Genomic DNA, 20,114 nt, shown 5'->3' on the forward strand with positions numbered 1-20,114 from the left:
GCCTTTTCCTTCTTCGGTATTTTTGTATTTATTTTATTTACTTATTATGTACTTATTCTTCCGTGTGGTTAGCATGTCATCTTCAATATATATTGTTGATCTTATAACTACGTCTAGACTGAACCACCTCAACATTCCTTTCTCTTAATTGGCATGCTGAAGGACTTGTTGGGAAACTGAAAATATCAGCGTTGGCAAATACCACGACGTGGACTGGAACTGGCAACACTTATCGACTGCTCCATTTAGTTCTGGTCTGTAGAGCACTTGCTGGAGTAATTACACAGGGACCCAACGGGAGGAGGTGATTACCTAGATAGCAGCTGCCATTACGATACAGCAGAGGCAGAGCGAATGATACTCCGAGCAAGAGTGATGTTAAAATGAATGGGTTTAAAACAGACACGATGTGAGGTACTAGAGGGTTATGACAGGTAACACGTAGCTCAGTAACTTGATTTCCTTGCTTGTCTTCTGCATAATTATGTGCTAGTTATATCATAAAAGTGATGGTCATACCAAAATACTGAAAAAGGGCTTGTAATTACAGCTGAATTCATGCAAATCGCCCAAAATATGTTTATTTACTTTAGATCAAATTAAAACTATAATGTGCTTGAATTCACGTCGCAAAGTTCCAAAGATATTCATAGGCAGAGAGTACAACACTATACATTACGTTAGAAAGTTCCTCCAACGCTATATTTCACACTGTGCTTTTCCAAAAATAAAGTATTTCATGATGTAGCAGAATGCAAATAATTAGTTCGGCTGCAACTAAGAAATGTTGTCTATTAGTGGTTACGTTCGCTTTGGACTTCGCTAAAATTACTCTGCGACAGGTTAGTTTAGAACCAAGCTGATTTTACTGTTAGTAACAACACGTGTGATTCAGCTTTGTGTAGGATTATTTCTATGTAAATAACATTGTAATTTTGTCCATACACTTCAAATTTTTGAATCATACTTCATATTAGGTATACAAAAGTTTGTTTGTTTGTTTGTTTGTTTGTTTGTTTGTTTGTTTGTTTGTTTGTTTGTTTGTTTGTTTGTTTGTTTGTTTTGAAATCACGGAAAAGCCGATGAACAGAATTTTTCTAAACTCTGCACATAAGTTCAGAAATCGCAAGGTTGTGCATCATGCTATATATTTTCTTAGTGGTAGTGGTGGTGGTGGTGGTGGTGGTGGTGGTGGTTATTTTAAGAGGAAGTACAACTATTCAATCATTCTTTATTAGCACTAGTCAGAGGGAAAAGAATAAAAAAAATAGAAGGGGTTCCGAAACTTCGGAAAATAAAGGTATCGACGAAAGAAAGACGAAGGGCATGGAAATCACAAAATATGACTTTTTTTTGCTAGGGGCTTTACGTCGCACCGACACAGATAGGTCTTATGGCAACGATGGGATAGGAAAGGCTTAGGAGTTGGAAGGAAGCGGACGTGGCCTTAATTAAGGTACAGCCCCAGCATTTGCCTGGTGTGAAAATGGGAAACCACGGAAAACCATTTTCAGGGCTGCCGATAGTGGAATTCGAACCTACTATCTCCCGGATGCAAGCTCACAGCCACGCGCCTCTACGCGCACGGCCAACTCGCCCGGTCAAAATATGACTGGATTCGAGGATTACTTTATTCGAGAACAGGAAATAATCCAAAAGAAAAGCAGCACGACTTGTTCTGCGTGATTCCCGAAATAAAAAGTAATGTTGCGAAAATGTTGCAAACTTTGGGCTGAGAAGACTTGGAAGTAAGGGGACAAGCTGCTGGGACTAAGCGATATGTTCCCAGCTGTCAGTGGACAGATGGCGTGGAATGGTATTTGTAGTCGCATAAGTTTGAGTACTGTTTTCAAAAGTAGCAAATACCACAATATAAAGTACCGGTAGGAATTCAAGAAGATAAACTGAGGCAAATATTCGTTCTTAGGAACAGGAGTTAGGGATTGGAATAATTTACCAAGGGAGATATTCGATAAATTTCCAATTTCTGCCAACAGCTGCCACCTGGACGAATACCCTAAATGCAGATCAGTGGTGATTGATTGATTGATTGATTGATTGATTGATTGATTGATTGATTCATTGATTGATTGATTGATTGATTGATTGATTGATTGATTGATTGATTGATTGATTGATTGATTTATTTATTTATTTATTTATTTATTTATTTATTTATTTATTTATTTATTTATTTATTTATTTATTGATATAACATTCAGCTACTGCTTACAATTTAAACATCACTACAGTTAACCGCAACAAATATATGCAGTTTCCACCGTAGGACTACTTGGATGGTAGCCACATAATAAATGACCTATCATTTTACAGTTTTTAATAACCGCGAAATTAGTTTGTTTGTCCAACCCTTGTCCACGAGTTTGGTTAACACTTGGTCCGTGGATCTCGACACCTAATATCGTTGGGGTTGGAAAAGAACAAGTGTTGACCAAGGGAGGTCGGATAGGATAGTTGAAAGTGAAGAGCCTGACACAAGTAATCGTAAGCAATACCAGGACTCACCTAAAGGCCCCGTGGTAACCAACCCAAGAGCCCCTGCGGTCCCTTTATGTCACCTGTTAGGAAGGTCAAAAGATACCATAGATATTATTCTACCACCCCACCCACAGGGGGATCATTTGTCTAGTGTACAGCAGCATAGAAATATTAGAGAGATGAATATGTCGTGACGGGTTTTTATGACCGGATGCCCTTCCTGATCCCAACCTGTAGAAAAATGATGACGTGATATGACTGTAGAAAGGGAGGGGGTGAAACTCGGGGCCGGCGCATAGCCTACTCCTGTCGAATAGCACCAAAGAGTCTGCTCAACGCTTAACGTCCCCATTCGACGGCCGAATCACCATTAACAGCCTCATATGCCCTCACTCCATATGAGCACTGTGGAGAGGTTTGGAATTTAATCCAGGCTTTTGGCACACAATCTAGTGATTAGAAATTGTATACCACCACCTCCCCTACCCTGCTGGCCAACATTCTGATAGTGAAACATTTTTCGACCAACCGGACTCGAACCGGCTAACCACGGTGTCAGACCACTTAGTATCTTACTTAAATTAAAATTGCTTTTATCCGCTTATAAATCTATTAAGTGTATACTCTGCTGCTTATTGTCCAGTTTCTCTTTTCATCCCTTAAGAGATCATATAACAGTTCTTCCTTAGAGTAATGATAGCAGTAGGATATAAGGTGTAGAAATCTCCATGTCCTGTTAAATATCATACTCGAAGGTTATATGATTTCGAGGTCCACATCACACTTTTTTTTCTTTCTTTCAGAAGGGACAGTTGCTCTGACAGCCAGTACAGTCAGCGGCCACATGGAGATCGTTCCAACAACTACGACCTGTATGAAGCGGAGCTGGACGTGAACAAAGAGAAACGGACACAAAAATATCTTATGGCTATGGTAATTGTCTTTGCCATCAGCCTCTGCCCCTTAATGGTGCTCCGGTAAGTGAATTACAGTATACAAGCGTTGTGTTTTATGACTATTGCCTTACCTCCTTACAAAACCATACTAAGCCATTCGCGTAACTGAAAGTAAGAATGAATTAAGTGTTTCTGTGGTTTGTGTTTAATGCCAAGTTCGGTTATCTATGCTATAGGGTAATTAAAGCATTATGTGGTTGCCGACATCCACAGAAAGGGGTGAACTGAGATATCTGATAGTAGCACTCATTTCTAAAAAAAAGTATTCCATAGCATATAGCTGAATGTCTTAGCGATTTCAACCGAAGATAGCTAAAATATCTAAACTTGGCTCCTTGGATGAATGGTCAGTGAACTGGTCTTCGGTTCAGAGGGCCCTGGATTCGATTCCCGGCCGGGTCAGGTTTTTAACTGTGAAAATACTGCCGAAATAGATTTGAAAATCTCCGTATGGCGTTTGCTGCAGTGAACTGCCAGCATATTGTTTGAAAAAGAATAGTACCAGTGGCTTCATATGAAACTAGAGGATCTCAACTCAGCACATCTGCTTCAGGGCATATAGTGCGCGGAGGAGAAGACGATGAATCCTGTTCTGAAACTGGTGAGTGTTGAGTTAATCTCTTTTATTAAAACAGCTGGTATATGATATTTGGCTTCAGTTCGAAATTTAGCGGAATTTAGCGGATTTTCAACTTAAATTTAGTGGAGAAAAGATTTATGGGTTAGCAACACTGGACTCGTGTCCACGAATCTGGTACACCCAGATCTGACAGGTTAGAATTCACGATTTTCAGAGTCGATTCATTTCCAGTGAGAATGTGAGGAGTTTCCATGTGCACTGTCAATTATGTTTGACCTGGACATTTTTCAGACTGCATGAGGTATCCGCAACAACGGGTTGTGTGAGCCCTGGACTTCTAAGAATAAATACATACATGTAATTATTAAGATAGTGTGTATGTACGTGACGTAAGAGGTTCTTAGATAATTTTGTCGTACCCGCTAGAATACATCCCATATAGGCCTATGAGCGTGTCAGTTTCGTAATTAATTTGCATAGTTTCAAATTTGTATACTTTCCTACATTGTGTGTTTGTCTCTTAGAATGAAAGTTTAATGTTGAAAATACGAGGGATTGAATACTCCACGTGAAACACTGTTAGGCTTGATAAAGTCCACCTTGAGTACTAATATGAAACCTCTGATGTATTGATCAGAAGAAGAGATACCAGAAGAACTTGTTCACTGTACGGAACTCATACCGCTTGAATAAAAACTCATCTTTTCCAAAACCAAACTTTGTCTTGACAATGCTCTGATGATTGTTCAGGGATGTGCAGTGACCATTAAACAAGAATTTACAGCAAACTTGAGCGAAGCGCGCACAGCGAGCTAGCGGTAAGGGCAAGCTATATTCCCCCGAGAATATTTTCCACAAGGGACTGGCGCTGTTCTCTAGAACAAGAAGAGGAAGACGAAAAAGCCTCATTATCATAAAGAAAGGGAGAGCAATAAAAATCAGGAAATGGCTTTCCTTTTCTTACCCTAATGCCATAGCAGCTGCTGAAAATTATTTCAAATTTCGTGTATGCAAACTTGGCATCTTCGGAGAAAATTCTGTCACACGCTTCATACTTTGTCTTCCGTTATTTCACTTATCACTAGGGCCCGGACTTTTTAAAAATGCATATGTGCATATGCTAATGCATATTTTGAACGTTAGTGCATATACAGACATACTCGTCGCTTATGTGTAATCGATCATTTAAGATTTCTGAACGAAATGAGAAATTGAATAAGCTCTGTGTGTTGCACATCACTTGAAAACATGAGAAACCTTCCCTGATCAAGGAAAGTGCACCGAGCTCGATAGCTGCAGTCGCTTAAGTGCGGCCGGTATCCAGTAATCGGGAGATAGTGGGTTCGAACCCCACTGTTGGCAGCCCTGAAAATGGTTTTCCGTGGTTTCCCATTTTCACACCAGGTAAATCCTGGGGCTGTACCTTAATTAAGGCCACGGCCTTTTCCTTCCCATTCCTAGGCCTTTCCTATCCTATCCTATCGTCTCGGTGCGACGTAAAGCAAATAGCAAAAGAAAAAAGAAAAAAGGAAAGTGCTTTCAGTGTCGCAATACAATTAGGTAGATGGATAATGACGTTTTTCACAACATCAATTTCCTTCTTTCTGACATTCCTTTCTCCTTCTCCTTACAGTAGCCTCCAAGGGTTGCTTAAACAAGTGCGTTCATCTGTTAACTTGGTCCTCGTTTATTTCAGTGTTTTACCAGATTAAAGTGTAAAAATGCCTAAAGTCTTTGCCATAAGAATGTTCCGAACAGTCAGTGCCGGATTACAAGTATTGCCCAGTTACGTCTGTCGACGTAGAATGATAATTTTCAGCTTATAAATTAATTCTGTCCGACAACAGAAAGGCATTGACTCCCGAAAACATTGAAAAACTGTTGAAACCTACTGCCATGCATCATTTTGCAAAGAATGAAACTTATTTATCAATGTAACACGGAATTAAAATTAAATAATGTGTTTAGTAATTGTATTTTGTTTTATTTTTAGTGCATATTTTCAACATTTTCATTGCATATGTGCATGCATATTTTCGGAGTTTTTAGTCCACCTGAATCCGGGCCCTACTTATCACTCTCCTAATTTCGTTTTCCAGGACCTCGGCTGTAAGCGGATTGTTCCGATAGATTTTCAGTTTCAGATCTCCCCTGAAGTCCGACTCGCATATCAAGTTTTTAGTCTGTGCAAACTCTGTTATACAATGTTCTCTCCTCTTTAAGCCACCGAAACAGTTGGCAGAGCTGTTTGTGTCACGCTGCTGTGAGCTTGTATTCGAAGGATGGTGGGTTTGAGCCGCAATGTCGGCGCCCCTGAAGATAGGTTTTCTTCGGTCCCGATTTGAAGACCACGGTCGCTTTCTTCCTAGTCCCAGCCCTGTCGTATCCAATCGCCGCCATAAAGCTTGTCTGGGTCGGTACAACGTAAAACCAAGAATCAATCAATCAATCAATACTGATCTGCATTTAGGGCAGTCGCCCAGGTGGCAGATTCCCTATCTGATGTTTTCCTAGCCTTTTCTTAAATGATCGCAAAGAAATTGGAAATTTATTGAACATATCCCTTAGTAAGTTATTCCAAACCCTAACTCGCCTTCCTATAAACGAATATTTGCCCCAATTTGTCATCTTGAATTCCAACTTTATCTTCATATTGTGATATTTCCTACTTTTAAAGACACCACTCAAGCTTATTCGTCTACTGATGTCCTCCCACGCCATCTCTACACTGACAACTCGGAACATGCCACTTAATCGAGCAGTTCGTCTTCTTTCTCCCAAGTCTTCCCAGCCCAAACTTTGCAACATTTTTGTAACGCTACTCTTTTGTCGGAAATCGCCCAGAACAAATCGAGCTGCTTTTCTTTGGATTTTTTCCAGTTCTTCGATCAAGTAACCCTAGTGAGGGTCCCATACACTGGAACCATACTCTAGTTGGGGTCTTACCAGATACGTATATGCCCTCTCCTTTGCATCCTTACTACAGCCCCTAAATACCCTCATAACCATGTGCAGAGATCTGTACCCTTCATTAACAATCATATTTACGTGATTACCCCAATGAAGGTCTTTACTTATATTAACAACTAGGTACTTACAATGATCCCCAAAAGGAACTTTCACTCAATCAACGCAGTAATTAAAACTGAGAGGACTTTTCCTATTTGTGAAACTCACAACCTGACTTTTAACCCCGTTTATCATCATACCATTGCCCACCGTCCATCTCACAACACTATCGAGGTCACCCTGCAGCCGCTCACAATCTTGTAACTTATTTATTACTCTGTACAGAATAACATCATCTGCAAACAGCCTTATATCTGATTCCACTTCTTTACACATATCATTGATATATATAAAAACATAAAGGTCCAGTAATACTGCCTTGAGGAATTCCCCTCTTAATTATTACAGGGTCAGATAAAGCTTCGCCTACTCTAATTCTCTGAGATCTATTTTCTAGAAATATAGCCACCCATTCAGTCACTCTTTTTTCTAGTCCAATAGCACTCACTCATTTTTGCCAGGAATCTTCCATGATCTACCCTATCAAATGCCTTAGATAGGCCAATCGCAATACAGTCCATTTGGCCTCCTGAATCCAGGATATCTGCTATATCTTGCTGAAATCCTACAAGCTGAGCTTCAGTGGAATAACCTTTCCTAAACTCAAACTGCCTTCTGTAAAACCGGTTATTAATTTCGCAAACATGTCTAATATAATCAGAAAGAATGCTTTCCCAAAACTTGCATACAATGCATATCAAACTGACTCGCCTGTAATTATCAGCTTTATGTCTGTATCACCCTCTCTTTTTTACACAGGGGCTACTATAGAAATTCTCCATTCATTTGGCATAGCTCCTTCAATCAAACAATAATCAAATAAGTATTTCAGATATGGTACTATATCCCAACCCATTGCATTTAGTATATTCCCAGAAATCTTATCAATTCCAGCCGCTTTTCTAGTTTTCAACTTTTGTATCTTATTGTAAATGTCATTGTTATCATATGTAAATTTTAATACTTCTTTAGTATTACCCACCTCTCCCATCTGGACATTATCCTTGTAACCAACAATCTTTACATACTGCTGACTGAATACTTGTGCCTTTTGAAGATCCTCTTCATACACACTCCCTTGTTCATTAATGATTCCTGGAATATCCTTATTTGAACCTGTTTATGCCTTAAAGTACCCATACATACCCTTCCATTTTTCACTAAATATTTGTATGACCACCAATTATGTTTGCCATCATGTTATCCTTAGCTGACTTCTTTGCTAGATTCAATTTCCTAGTAAGTTCCTTCAATTTATCCTTACTTCCATAACAATTTCTAAATCTATTTCGTTCCAACTTGCACCTCCTTCTTAGTCTCTTTACTTCTCTGTTATAATATAGTGGATCCTTACCATTCTTTACCACCTTTAAAGGTACAAACCTATTTTCACATTCCTCAACAATTGCCTTAAACCCATCCCAGAGTCTGTTTACATTTTTATTTACCATTTTTCAGCGATCATAGTTTATAAAAACTCCCTCATGCCCGTTTTATCAGCCATATGGTACTGCCTACTAGTCCTAATTTTAATACCTTCCTTTCTTTCACATTTATTTTTAACTACAACAAAAACAGCTTCGTGATCACTAATACCATCTATTACTTCGGTTTCTCTATGGAGCTCATCTGGTTTTATCAGCACCACATCCAAAATATTCTTCCCTCCAGTTGGTTCCATCACTTTCTGAATCAGGTGCCCTTCCCATATTAACTTATTTGCCATTTGTTGTTCATGCTTCCTGTCGTTCGCATTACCTTCCCAATTGACATTTGGTAAATTGAGATCAACCGCTACTATCACATTCCTTTCCATATCATTTCCAACAAAGCTGATTATCTTATCAAATAATTCTGAATCAGCGTCAGCGCTACCATTTCCCGGTCTGTACACTCCAAAGATATCAAGTTGCCTATTATCTTTGAAAAACAGAGGGTTATCTGTTTAAAACTCATCCAGTTACGCGTAACTTTTCAGACCAGGGACATATGGTTTTGATGGTATAGAATTTTCCGAATGTCGTTTGCAATACTTCTGCACACACGTCATGCGATTTCTTAATAGGCCTATGTTTCAACAATAAACAACAAATTATTTGCTCATTGGTGTGTTTGACCACATGAATAATTGTTACTCTGCTCTTTATAAGCACAATCACTGAGCGCGTGACGTAAATCACGTGTCTCACTAACTCAAGCACAGAGCTCTAATAACGCTCTACCTTTACAGGACACATAATGGAACAAAAAAACCTGTTGTTTCCAATCAAGTAGCTCCTTGAACGTCCCTTGAGTGGGGAGTATAGACTGTCCTTTATATCAGTTGGCCATGAACGCCTCGCTTCAGTTCGTCGTAAACTCTTGTTTGGTGGTCACTGTATATTTTTATCCTGGATTTGGCAAATGAATCTCGAATGTGTGTAAATGTGTATACTTCGAACATATGTTTTGCTAATCAGTAGGTTTCTTGATCTAGTAGGAAATAATAATAATAATAATAATAATAATAATAATAATAATAATAATAATAACATATGACCTCCGGAGAGGCCTGGTGCATATCTATGGAGCTGGCGCCTTACAGGTGACCTGTGCTTCTGTGAGCATGGTGCCCTATCTATCTTTGATGAAATCTAATGCTGAAGACAACATACACCCAGACCCTGAGCCATCGGAATTAATCAATGGAGGTAAAAATCCATGACTAGCTGAGTATTGAACCCGGAACCTTTTTTTTTCCTTTGCTAGTTGTTTTACGTCGCACCGACACAGATAGGTCTTATGGCGACGACGGGAACCTCTTGGAGCAAAAGTCAGCACGCTAACCATTTAGCCATGGAGCTGGACGCGCACCAGAAAGTAATAATTATATTTGTGAAAATGAATTTCTTTTAGTAGATGAATTTCAGAGTTTTTGTCGTCAACTAGAATCATTTTAAAATTGAATTTCTTTATACCATTGAGGTTTTTTACAGTTGAGACGTTATAATTACCCCTGAAGAAAGCATGAAATAAATTTAAATTTAAACGTTGACCCTTTGCTGAATTGTCGCAATATTATTGTCGGATGCATGAAACGGCTACGCAGCGTACGTGCACGCCCCCTATGGCAAAGATTGTTATACGGAATCCTGAAACAGTAGTTTGCTCGGTTAAGAGCGGTTAAATCCAAGAGATCTGTGTCAAAAATATTTTGGCACGTCATATAACTTCTTTTCATTGCAGAATTCGCGCACTCCGGTGTTTCTTAATATCTACATCTGGGAGTTGAAGGGTCGTTGAACATATTATTAATAATAGAGGTATTATTATTATTATTATTATTATTATTATTATTATTATTATTATTATTATTATTATTATTAATCCGGCCCCGTGGTGTAGGGGTAGAGTGCCTGCCTCTTACCCGGAGGCCACGGGTTCGATTCCCGGCCAGGTCAGGGATTTTTACCTGGACCTGAGGGCTGGTTCGAGGTCCACTCAGCCTACGTGATTAGAATTGAGGAACTATCTGAGGGTGAGACAGCGGCCCCGGTCTCGAAAGCCAAGAATAATGGCCGAGAGGATTCGTCGTGCTGACTACATGACACCTCGTAGTCTGCAGGCCTTCGGGCTGAGTAGCGGTCGCTTGGTAGGCCATGGGGTTTGGGGTTTGGTTGGGATTATTATTATTATTATTATTATTATTATTATTATTATTATTATTATTATTATTATTATTATTATTATTATTATTATTATTATTATTATTATTATTATTTCTTAATCTGCTTACCCTCCAGGGTTGGTTTTTCCTTCGGACTCAGCGAGGGATCCCACCTCTACCGCCTCAAGGGCAGTGTCCTGGAGCTTGAGACATTGGGTCGTGGGATACAACTGGGAAGAATTACCAGTACCTCACCCAGGCTGTCTCACCTGCCATGCTGAACAGGGGCCTTGGTGGAGGATGGAAAGATTGCAAAGGATAGGCAAGGAAGAGGGAAGGAAGTGGCCGTGGCCTTAAGTTAGGTACCATCCCGGCATTTGCCTGGAGGAGAAGTGGGAAACCACGGAAAACCACTTCCAGGATGGCTGAGGTGGGAATCGAACGCACCTTTGCTCAGTTGACCTCCCGAGGCTGAGCGGACCCCGTTCCAGCCCTCGTACCACTTTTCAAATTTTGTGGCAGAGCCGGGAATCGAACCCGGACCTCCGGGGGTGGCAGCTAATCGCACTAACCACACTAACCACTACACCACAGAGGCGGACATTATTATTATTATTATTATTATTATTATTATTATTATTATTATTATTATTATTATTATTATTATTATTATTATTATTATTATTATTATTATTATTATTATTACCAACGTTATCTAGTATATATAACTGTTAAATGTGATACAGTTTTATAAACTCACCTGGCTCACTTTAAAATAATAACCTAGATATCGGTTATCATTACATAGTTATATAAATGTAACACGATTATCTGTTTGGTTAATTTGTCGTTCATTCCAACTAGAAGTCAATCGAATTTAAATGCCACAGTATTGTTAATTTTTTCAGTAATCATATAATTAATGTAAATTATGTATTTGTGATGATGAGTTCAGGAAGACGGTGCACTACAATTTATAAGAAAGCTGAACCCAAGAAATGTTTCCAGTAACGACAGATGTCACAATAATGCAGATTATGAGAAAAGTTCGACAGGCGCGGGATGTGAAGAACACAGTTTACCCTACCTTTACAATGAGTCAACAGATGTCGATTTGAAACAAAACCCCAGTAGCTTAATATTCAAAGTACTGTAACGATCTATGAATGGCATAATATACTTACATACTTGATGTTTTCTGTTTTAGGTTGGCTAAACTGGCACTAACAGAAACGTACGACAATAGTGGCTATTTTGACATCATCTACACCATGTTCGTATGGGCAGCCTTCCTGCCTACCTGTTCAACCCCTTGGCTGTTTGCATCCTGGAGGATGAGCCGGTGAGTACATTTTATTTTAATGACTTTACCCTGTAGAGTTTCTTTTGACGCTACGTACGGGGCGTGGCAGCTGTGACATCATTGACATTTAAAAAATTGAAATTCACGTCGTCTTAATGCTGGAGCTCTTGTGGCTAATGATTACGATATTAACAGTCATGTAAAACTGAATGGTTACTTGGTTGTTTGCTTTTATACTTACTGAAGGTGGTGAACTTTAATGAATATTTAACAGAATGAGTTACACTACTTTGGTTCTTATTATTATTTTCCTTCTGCTGGTGCCGTGTCACCGCTGCCGCATCTTGGATGTCGACACACTGTCCAAGGTTCCTTGTCCAGGATAAACTTCTCCGCACACAAACTAGTTTACATCTATCGACACTTGTCACACATTCTTGTTTTCGTTCGGTGTGATAACTAGGGAAAGGATTTTAAGGTGAAAAGTATGGTCAGAAAAGGGGGGAGGGGGTGACCGGAAGTTCTGAAAATACATACAAAAAGGTGCAAAAGAGGTGTTGATGAAATCACTTTATTAAGGTTTAAACCAGTTACATAAACTTTCTTTATCCCATTTACTGGGTTCTAATAATTAATATACTTGTTATATAGGATTACACACAGCATTTCAATGCCTTTGATAGCAAGTCGTTGGCGCTTTGAGTTCAGTAAGTACTAGAAGAATCCATAACGGGAGAACATCAGGTATATAATAATAATAATAATAATAATAATAATAATAATAATAATAATAATAATAATAATAATAATAATAATAATAATAATAATAATAATACAACCTATCATACGTCATCATACACACGAAACAATGGAGGGAGCCTTTACGAGAATCTTGCCACAGCCTGTTTCCAGTTATTGGACCGGGTCAGGAATCAAATAAGTGAAGCCCCCGTCTAGCGGTGAGGATAGGAACTGTGCCGGCTCCCGATGCCTGTCGCACTCCTCTGGGGCAATGATAAATGACTGACAGATGAAATGTTAATGGAGGGTGTTGTTGGAATGAAAGATGGCAGGGAAAACCGGAAAAACCTGTCCGCCTCCTTTTTGTCCCGCACGAATCTCACATGGATAGCCCGGACTTTGAACCACGGTATCCAGCGGTGAGAGGCCGGCGCACTACCGCCTGAGCCAGGAAGGCTTTTGCCATGGCAACATCCTCACTGAACTCGTGCAAAGACCACTGTTTCTTAGATCCTAAAGCGAAGGCGTGTGCTTAGGTTTCGACTTCGAAGATTAGTGTTCTTTATATGTTTGTTGTTGTTTTTTTTTTTTTTTTTTGCTAGTTGCTTTACGTCGCACCGACACAGATAGGTCTTATGGCGACGATGGGGCAGGGAAGGGCTAGGAGTGGGAGGGAAGCGGCCGTGGCCTTAATTAAGGTACAGCCCCAGCATTTGCCTGGTGTGAAAATGGGAAACCACGGAAAACCATTTTCAGGGCTGCCGACAGTGGGGTTCGAACCTACTATCTCCCGAATACTGGATACCGGCCGCACTTAAGCGACTGCAGCTATCGAGCTCGGTCTTTATATGTTTGCTGTACTGGATGTGCTGAATTACTGTTTATTGGATGCTTGTCATCGATTGCAATATTTGCTTCGCAAACGGCACATCAAAGAATGATTCCATCAGTTTCGATAAACTGCTTCAATTGTAATGAAATGAAATGGCGTATGGCTTTTAGTGCCGGGAGTGTCCGAGGACAGCCAATTGTAATTGTAATGTTAATTACTAAAATTACTAAAATTGTGATTCCGTTTAATCAATAATAATAATTTTTGTGACTATACGATTAATATTTCCATTACTGGGGGTGTAGCGGATAATGTGTTTAGCTGCCACAACCAGAGGCCCAGGTTCAATTCCCAACAACATACCCTCAGATAACTCCTCAATTGTAATATTAATAACTAAAAAGAATTTTGATTCCGTTTAATCAAACCAAAATAACCCTCAATATCATTTCAAAAATCATCCTCCGCGCCCTCCTCTTCTTTTATCTTGAGAAAGGGTAAAATGAAGAAAGGTAAGTGTAAAATGCTGAACTCAAGGCTCTCGTCTTATCAGAAGGTAAAAGGTCGAGAGTACTCTTCCACGCCATGCCCTCAAGTTTGATGTCATATCAATAACGTAGGTATATCAATCATGAAAATGTTAAAAAATATAATCAAAATGGTAACTGCTTTTATCCACAAGTTTAATACATATTTCTTGTACTCATCGCCTAATTCTGTTGGTAAACACGGTGATAGGTGACACAGAAGTAAGGATAACATGTAATGATAGTTATTAAATTATGATTACGTTTGATCAATAATAATAATTTTTCTCCTTTTCCGAAATCTGTTAGCTGCTACGACCAGAACTCAGGCTTCAATTCCCAACAACATACTATCAGATAGCGCATCATTTGTAATGTTAATTACTAAAATTATGATTCCGTTTAATCAATAATAATAATAATAATAATAATAATAATAATAATAATAATAATAATAATAATAATAATAATAATAATAATAATAATAAGCACTTTTTGTTAATATACGAATATTATTTTCCATTACTGGTGTAGCGGTTAATGTGATTAGCTGCCACGACCGGAGTAAAGGACAGAAGGACACCTCCACACAGTGCCCTCCAGTTTGATGTCATATCAATAACGTAAGAATATCAGTCATGAAAATGTTAAAAATGTATTCAAAAATTGTAACTGCTTTTCATCCATGAGTTTAATGAAAATTCCTTGTACTCATCGTCTAATTATGTTGGTAAACGGGGTGATAGGTGACATGGAAGTATGGATAACTTGTATTGATAATTATTAAATTATGATTCCGCATACCATCAGATAGCTCTTCAACTGTAATGTTGATTACTAAAATTATGATTCCGTTTATTCAAACCAAAAGTAAACTTCTATATCATTTTAAAAATGTCAGATATGTGAACTGTGAACTGAGTAGAAGGGTGATCGATTCACTCCTCAGCTAACCGTGTCAAAATCATCGATTCTCTCCTCTGCTATTTGGGTCAAAATCAAAACTGCGCTAAATCAGGAGGAGTACAGTACTAGGATGAGGAGGAGGAGGGAAGGGCATCTGACTGTAAAACTGTGCCAAATCAGGAGTACAGAACTAGGAGAAGGGAAGGGCATCCAACTGGGCCAGGTGAGGTAGAGGGATGGGCATCCAACTGGGCCAGATAAAATAGAGGGAAGGGCATCCAACTGGGCCAGATGAGGAGGAGGGAAGGGCATGTGACCGTAAAACTATGCCAGATCAGGAGGAGTACACTACTAGGATGATGGGGGAGGGAAGGGGATCTGACCGTGTAACTGGGCTCTGTGAGGTTAGCCCACTCCAAAATGCCATGCCGTCTGTGGGGGAAGGACATCTGGCCGTAAAACTAGGCCCAGATGAGGAGGGAAAGGCATCTGACTGTAAAACTGGGCCCTGTTAGGTTACACCGCCCAAATTAGCGTCTGTGAGAGGCGAAGGGCATCTAGCCGTAAAATTAGGCCAGGATGAGAAGGAGGGAAGGGCATCTGACCGTAAAACTTGTCCCTTCCTCCAAAATGGCGTCTGTGAGGCGGGAAGGGCTTCTAGCAGTAAGCCTAGGCCCAGATGAGAAGTGAAGAGCATCTGACCGTAAAACTGGGCCCAGTGAGGTTAGGCCCATCCAAAATGGCGTCTGTGATGAGGGTAGGGCATCTAGCCGTAAAACTAGGACAGATGAGGAGTAGGGAAGGACATCTGACCGTAAAACGGGGCCCTGACAGGTTAGGCCCTCCAAAATGGCGCCTCTAAGGGAAAGGCATCTAAACTACGCCAGATGGGGAGGAGGGAAGGGCATCTGACCGTATAACTGGGCCCTGTGAGGTTAGCCGACTCCAAAATGCTATCTGTGAGGGGGAAGGGCATCTAGCTGTAATACTATTCAAGATGAGGAGGAGGGAAGTGCATCTGACCATAAAACTGGGCCCTGTGAGGTTAGGCCCCTCCAAATGGCGTGTGTGAGGGAGGACGGGAATCTAGCCGTCAAACTAGGCCCAAATGAGAGGGAGGGAAGGGGATCTGACCGTAAAACTAAGCCACATGAGGACGGAAGGGCATCTGAACGTAAAACTGGACCCTGTGGAGGGAAGAACGTCTAGCCTTAAAACTAGGTCGGGAAGTAGATATGACCGTAAAACTGGGCACCCTCCACAAGGGCGTCTGTGAGGTTAGGCCCCTCCAAGGAGAGTAGGGCATCTAGCCTTAAAACTAGGTCGGGAATATCATCTAGCTGTAAAACTGAGCCCCCACCAAAATAGCGTCTGTGAGGTTAGGCCCCTCCATGTATGCAAAATCCGTGAAGAGGGAAGGACATCTCCCCGTGAAACTAGGGCCAAGGAGGAAAGGGCATCTAGCCGTAAAACTATGTCGGGAAGGGCATCTGTCCGTGAAACTGGGCCCCTTCAAAAATGGCGTCTGTGAGGTTGGGACCCTCCAAGATGGCGGCCGTGAGGTTATGCCTCTCCGAAATGGCGACTGTGAGGTTAGGCTTTCTCTCGTACGCAAAATCCGCGAACCACCATATCCATACTACTCAACTAGGGGTTAATGACCTCGGGTCAGAAACTCTGCCCATACTTCTAGGGTCAATGACCCCGTGGGAAAATGCTTACTCAGCGCTGACTCAGCACCCATTGTTTTAGAATCGGCATTGCCCTACTATTCCCGATGTACCTTCATTAACGTAGAAGCAGTGACCACCTATTTGCTTCGAAGCACCGTATACAGTACAGTAGAGTTAACTAAACTGTAGTTTTAAGTTAGTGTAGTGAATGTACGCGTGAAGCTCGATAGTCGACGTAGCCTTCACACATAAAAAACAATTAGACAATATAGACAATGTAATTCATATAATCTGCATACCACCGTACTTCGGTAGCGTAACGGTTAGCACTATTAGCTGCCATCCTCGGAGGCCTGAGTTCGACTCCCAGTATTTCCTGTACTGCCAAAGATATTTTAAGAATGGCAAGATGGCTGGTATATGGTTAAAATGGCACGTGCAGCTCACCTCCATTGGGGATGTGCCTGAAAAGAAGTGCACCATCTCGGGACGAGGACTTGGATTTACTTTTACTCGGCGCAGTACTTCAGCACAGTGGGTTGGTGGCACACTCTTCATCCCTGCTTTTGTACTGAGGCCTTGCATTTGCTCTCAAGTAACAATTTGCAAACAAAATAAGTCCTAGACTTCTTATTAGATATGTTGGACAAAGGAGTACGCAGTATTCATTATTTTCAACAAAGGAGTTGAGAGTTCGGAAGATGGTGAGTTCGAATGCCACCGTCGGCAGCCATGAATACGGTTTTCTGTGACTTCCCGTTTTCACACCACGAAACTGATAAGACTGTACCTTAACTGAGGGCACGGTCATCACCTTCCCATTTCTAGCCCTTTCCCTTCCTTACGCCAGATGGTTGCCCATTTGTACTTCCTCTTACAACAATAATCACCACCACCACTTCTTACGGCGTCGAAAATCTTTGATGTGTTAGTGCCACAGGCAAAAAATCACTTAACACTAATCAGAAAAGAAACAGGAACAGGTGCAATTGTTCGAAGACTGAAAAGTATCGGTAAAAGAAAGGGAAGGACCACGAAGAGTGTGAATATGAACGACTTCGTAGGCCAGGGCAAACCTAACACTTTCGGGGTCGTAAGAGTACAAGTTTTGAACAGGGAGGGTCAGGTAGGAAAGACGAAATTGCGAAGACTGGAACATGGAAGTCGAAGCCTTCCCAGTCGCAGCTAGGGGCCCTGTAGTCACCAACCCACGCTCCCAAACTGAGCCCCTCGAATCCCCTTTTAATCAACTCTTACGATAGATAGGGTATGCCATGGACGTGTTTTACGTATTCACTAACACGGGGAAGGAAGATAAGCAGTGTCTTCTTAGTGTTCATAGTGATGTCAAATTTCCAACACTACATTTCGAAAAAACACTTTGCACTTGGAATTTTAAAGATGAATTTTAATGTAACATTACGACCAATTTAATCTATTCTAATGGCTCAGTCTCACCAATTACTAGCCATAGACCAGTACACCCACTTTCCTTCCGATGAGTTCAACATTATTTTCCTCAGTTTGAATAAAAAAAATTCTTGCTCATTTTTTATCATAATACATGGAAATTCTTCGTCATACCTGCAAGAATTATCAACAGATGAACAGTACCTATAGTAGTACTTACTCCATTCTGATTACGAGGATGTGACTTCTCAGAGACAGCATAATTAGCTTCTTTCCAATATGATAGTGGTTTGAATAATGACCAATGCATGTGAGATTTATGAACTGAAAAACCATGTCCAATTGACTCGGATACACGTCCCTTGTCTTATGATCACAGTATTAACAATCTCATAAAATTCCAAGATCGTTTGCATGCCTGCTTGATGCCACTCATTTAATAATTATGCATGCGCTTAACACGAGGGCTGGTTTTTTGATCCTCCGATAGGCTACAAAAAAGACATGGACATGACAAAATTATTTTATCACTAAAGGTTTATTAGTTTAATAATTTTTACACATAATCGCCAAAACGAATTAGGCATTTGTCGTATCGTGTCACCAGCTTTCTGATGCCCTCTGCAAAGAAGTCTCTCGCCAGTGAGGTAATGTGTGTCTCGACAGCCTCCTGAAGTTCTTCGTTTGTACGCCACAAATGGAGGTTTACGATCAGTGAACTTTCTACAGAAATCCCAGACATTTCAAGGTCTTCTATGTTCACAATTGTAACTCAACGCATAGGATACTAGAAACTTTCTTCACGTTGGGTGCCAACAATGTTGACAACTCGGCGAATGGCATCAGTTGTAATGTTTCCCACACGTTACTATAGTGACGGGAAAAGATTTTAACGTCTATCTTTACCTTCGATGAAACTTGGGTCCTGTATGACACTCCAGAAACATTAGATGCATCCTTCTCTAAACCACCCATAAACAATTAAACTGACACTGAGGAACAGAAAAACAATGGCTGTCGTTTCTGTGGAGACAATATACTGTAGGTGCCTTTTTGGTGGACTTCATGGAGCAGGAGGCTGACCAGACGCACTGACAGCATACTTCTTTGCAGAGGACATGGTAAAGTTGGTGTCACGATACGACAAATGCCTATATCATTTTGGCGATTACGTGGAAAAAATATGAAACTACTAAACTTGATAAAATCATTTTTTTATGGCAATGTCTTTTTGTTGCAGCCTATCGGAGGTTCAAAAATGAAACAGGCTTTGTACTTACACTCGATGTATACGCAAAACCATAAGTACTCCAAAACTAACCTAGTAGCTGAAGTATATTCCTGGGGTACAGAACACATCAGGTTGGCAATGTGTGTGCAAAATTGTAAGTCAAATTGCCACCTTCAAGAATGAAATTGCTGTATCAGATAAGATTATGTTAGATTAAAAATTTTTAGTTCACACAAGGGAAGCAGTTCTTTATAGTAAGTGTAACAGATAACTAATTTTGCAAATCTGATTGTGGTTTCAGGAGAGCCAAGGAGCGGATTCGAGAACACTTCAGGTTCAGCAAGACTAACTTGAAGAGAAATGAACCAAACCTTGGTCATCATCAACAACAGCAGAATGAGAATATTCCACGACCATTTACAGACGGCCACAACAGCGTAGCGTTCACACACCAGAGCGGAGTCGATCCAACTCTACAGGACTCCGGCTTCTTTCACGAAGACCTGACGAGTTCCTGATGTCTTATCAGTGACCCCATGCATTAAACATGGGCTCCTCTTCAACGTACTTGTACCACTAGAGAGATTGCTTTAAGTTCTCCATAAAGAGTCACTATAGATGGCTGCATACTGGAGGTATGGTCTCCGGCCCTTCGTGCTCGATCTGCAAGAGCAGTCAACAATATTGGTGACATAATGCAAATACTGTCCGCACGACACAGAGTGCTACGTACTTGTCCCC

The 20,114-nt window shown here is 40.5% G+C and overlaps 1 protein-coding gene across 1 annotated transcript in view; it reads left to right on the forward strand.

Moving 5' to 3' along the window:
- LOC136873103 (neuropeptide Y receptor type 2) overlaps positions 1-19,891 on the forward strand; it is a 289,478-nt gene extending 269,587 nt beyond the window's left edge. The window contains 3 exon segments of the mRNA XM_067146685.2: positions 3,306-3,476; positions 11,958-12,092; positions 19,675-19,891. Of these exon segments, the coding sequence (XP_067002786.2) occupies positions 3,306-3,476; positions 11,958-12,092; positions 19,675-19,891 (523 nt within the window).
- Positions 19,892-20,114: the final 223 nt, after the last annotated feature.

Source organism: Anabrus simplex, chromosome 1, assembly GCF_040414725.1.
Source record: "Anabrus simplex isolate iqAnaSimp1 chromosome 1, ASM4041472v1, whole genome shotgun sequence".
NCBI classification, from domain to species: domain Eukaryota; kingdom Metazoa; phylum Arthropoda; class Insecta; order Orthoptera; family Tettigoniidae; genus Anabrus; species Anabrus simplex.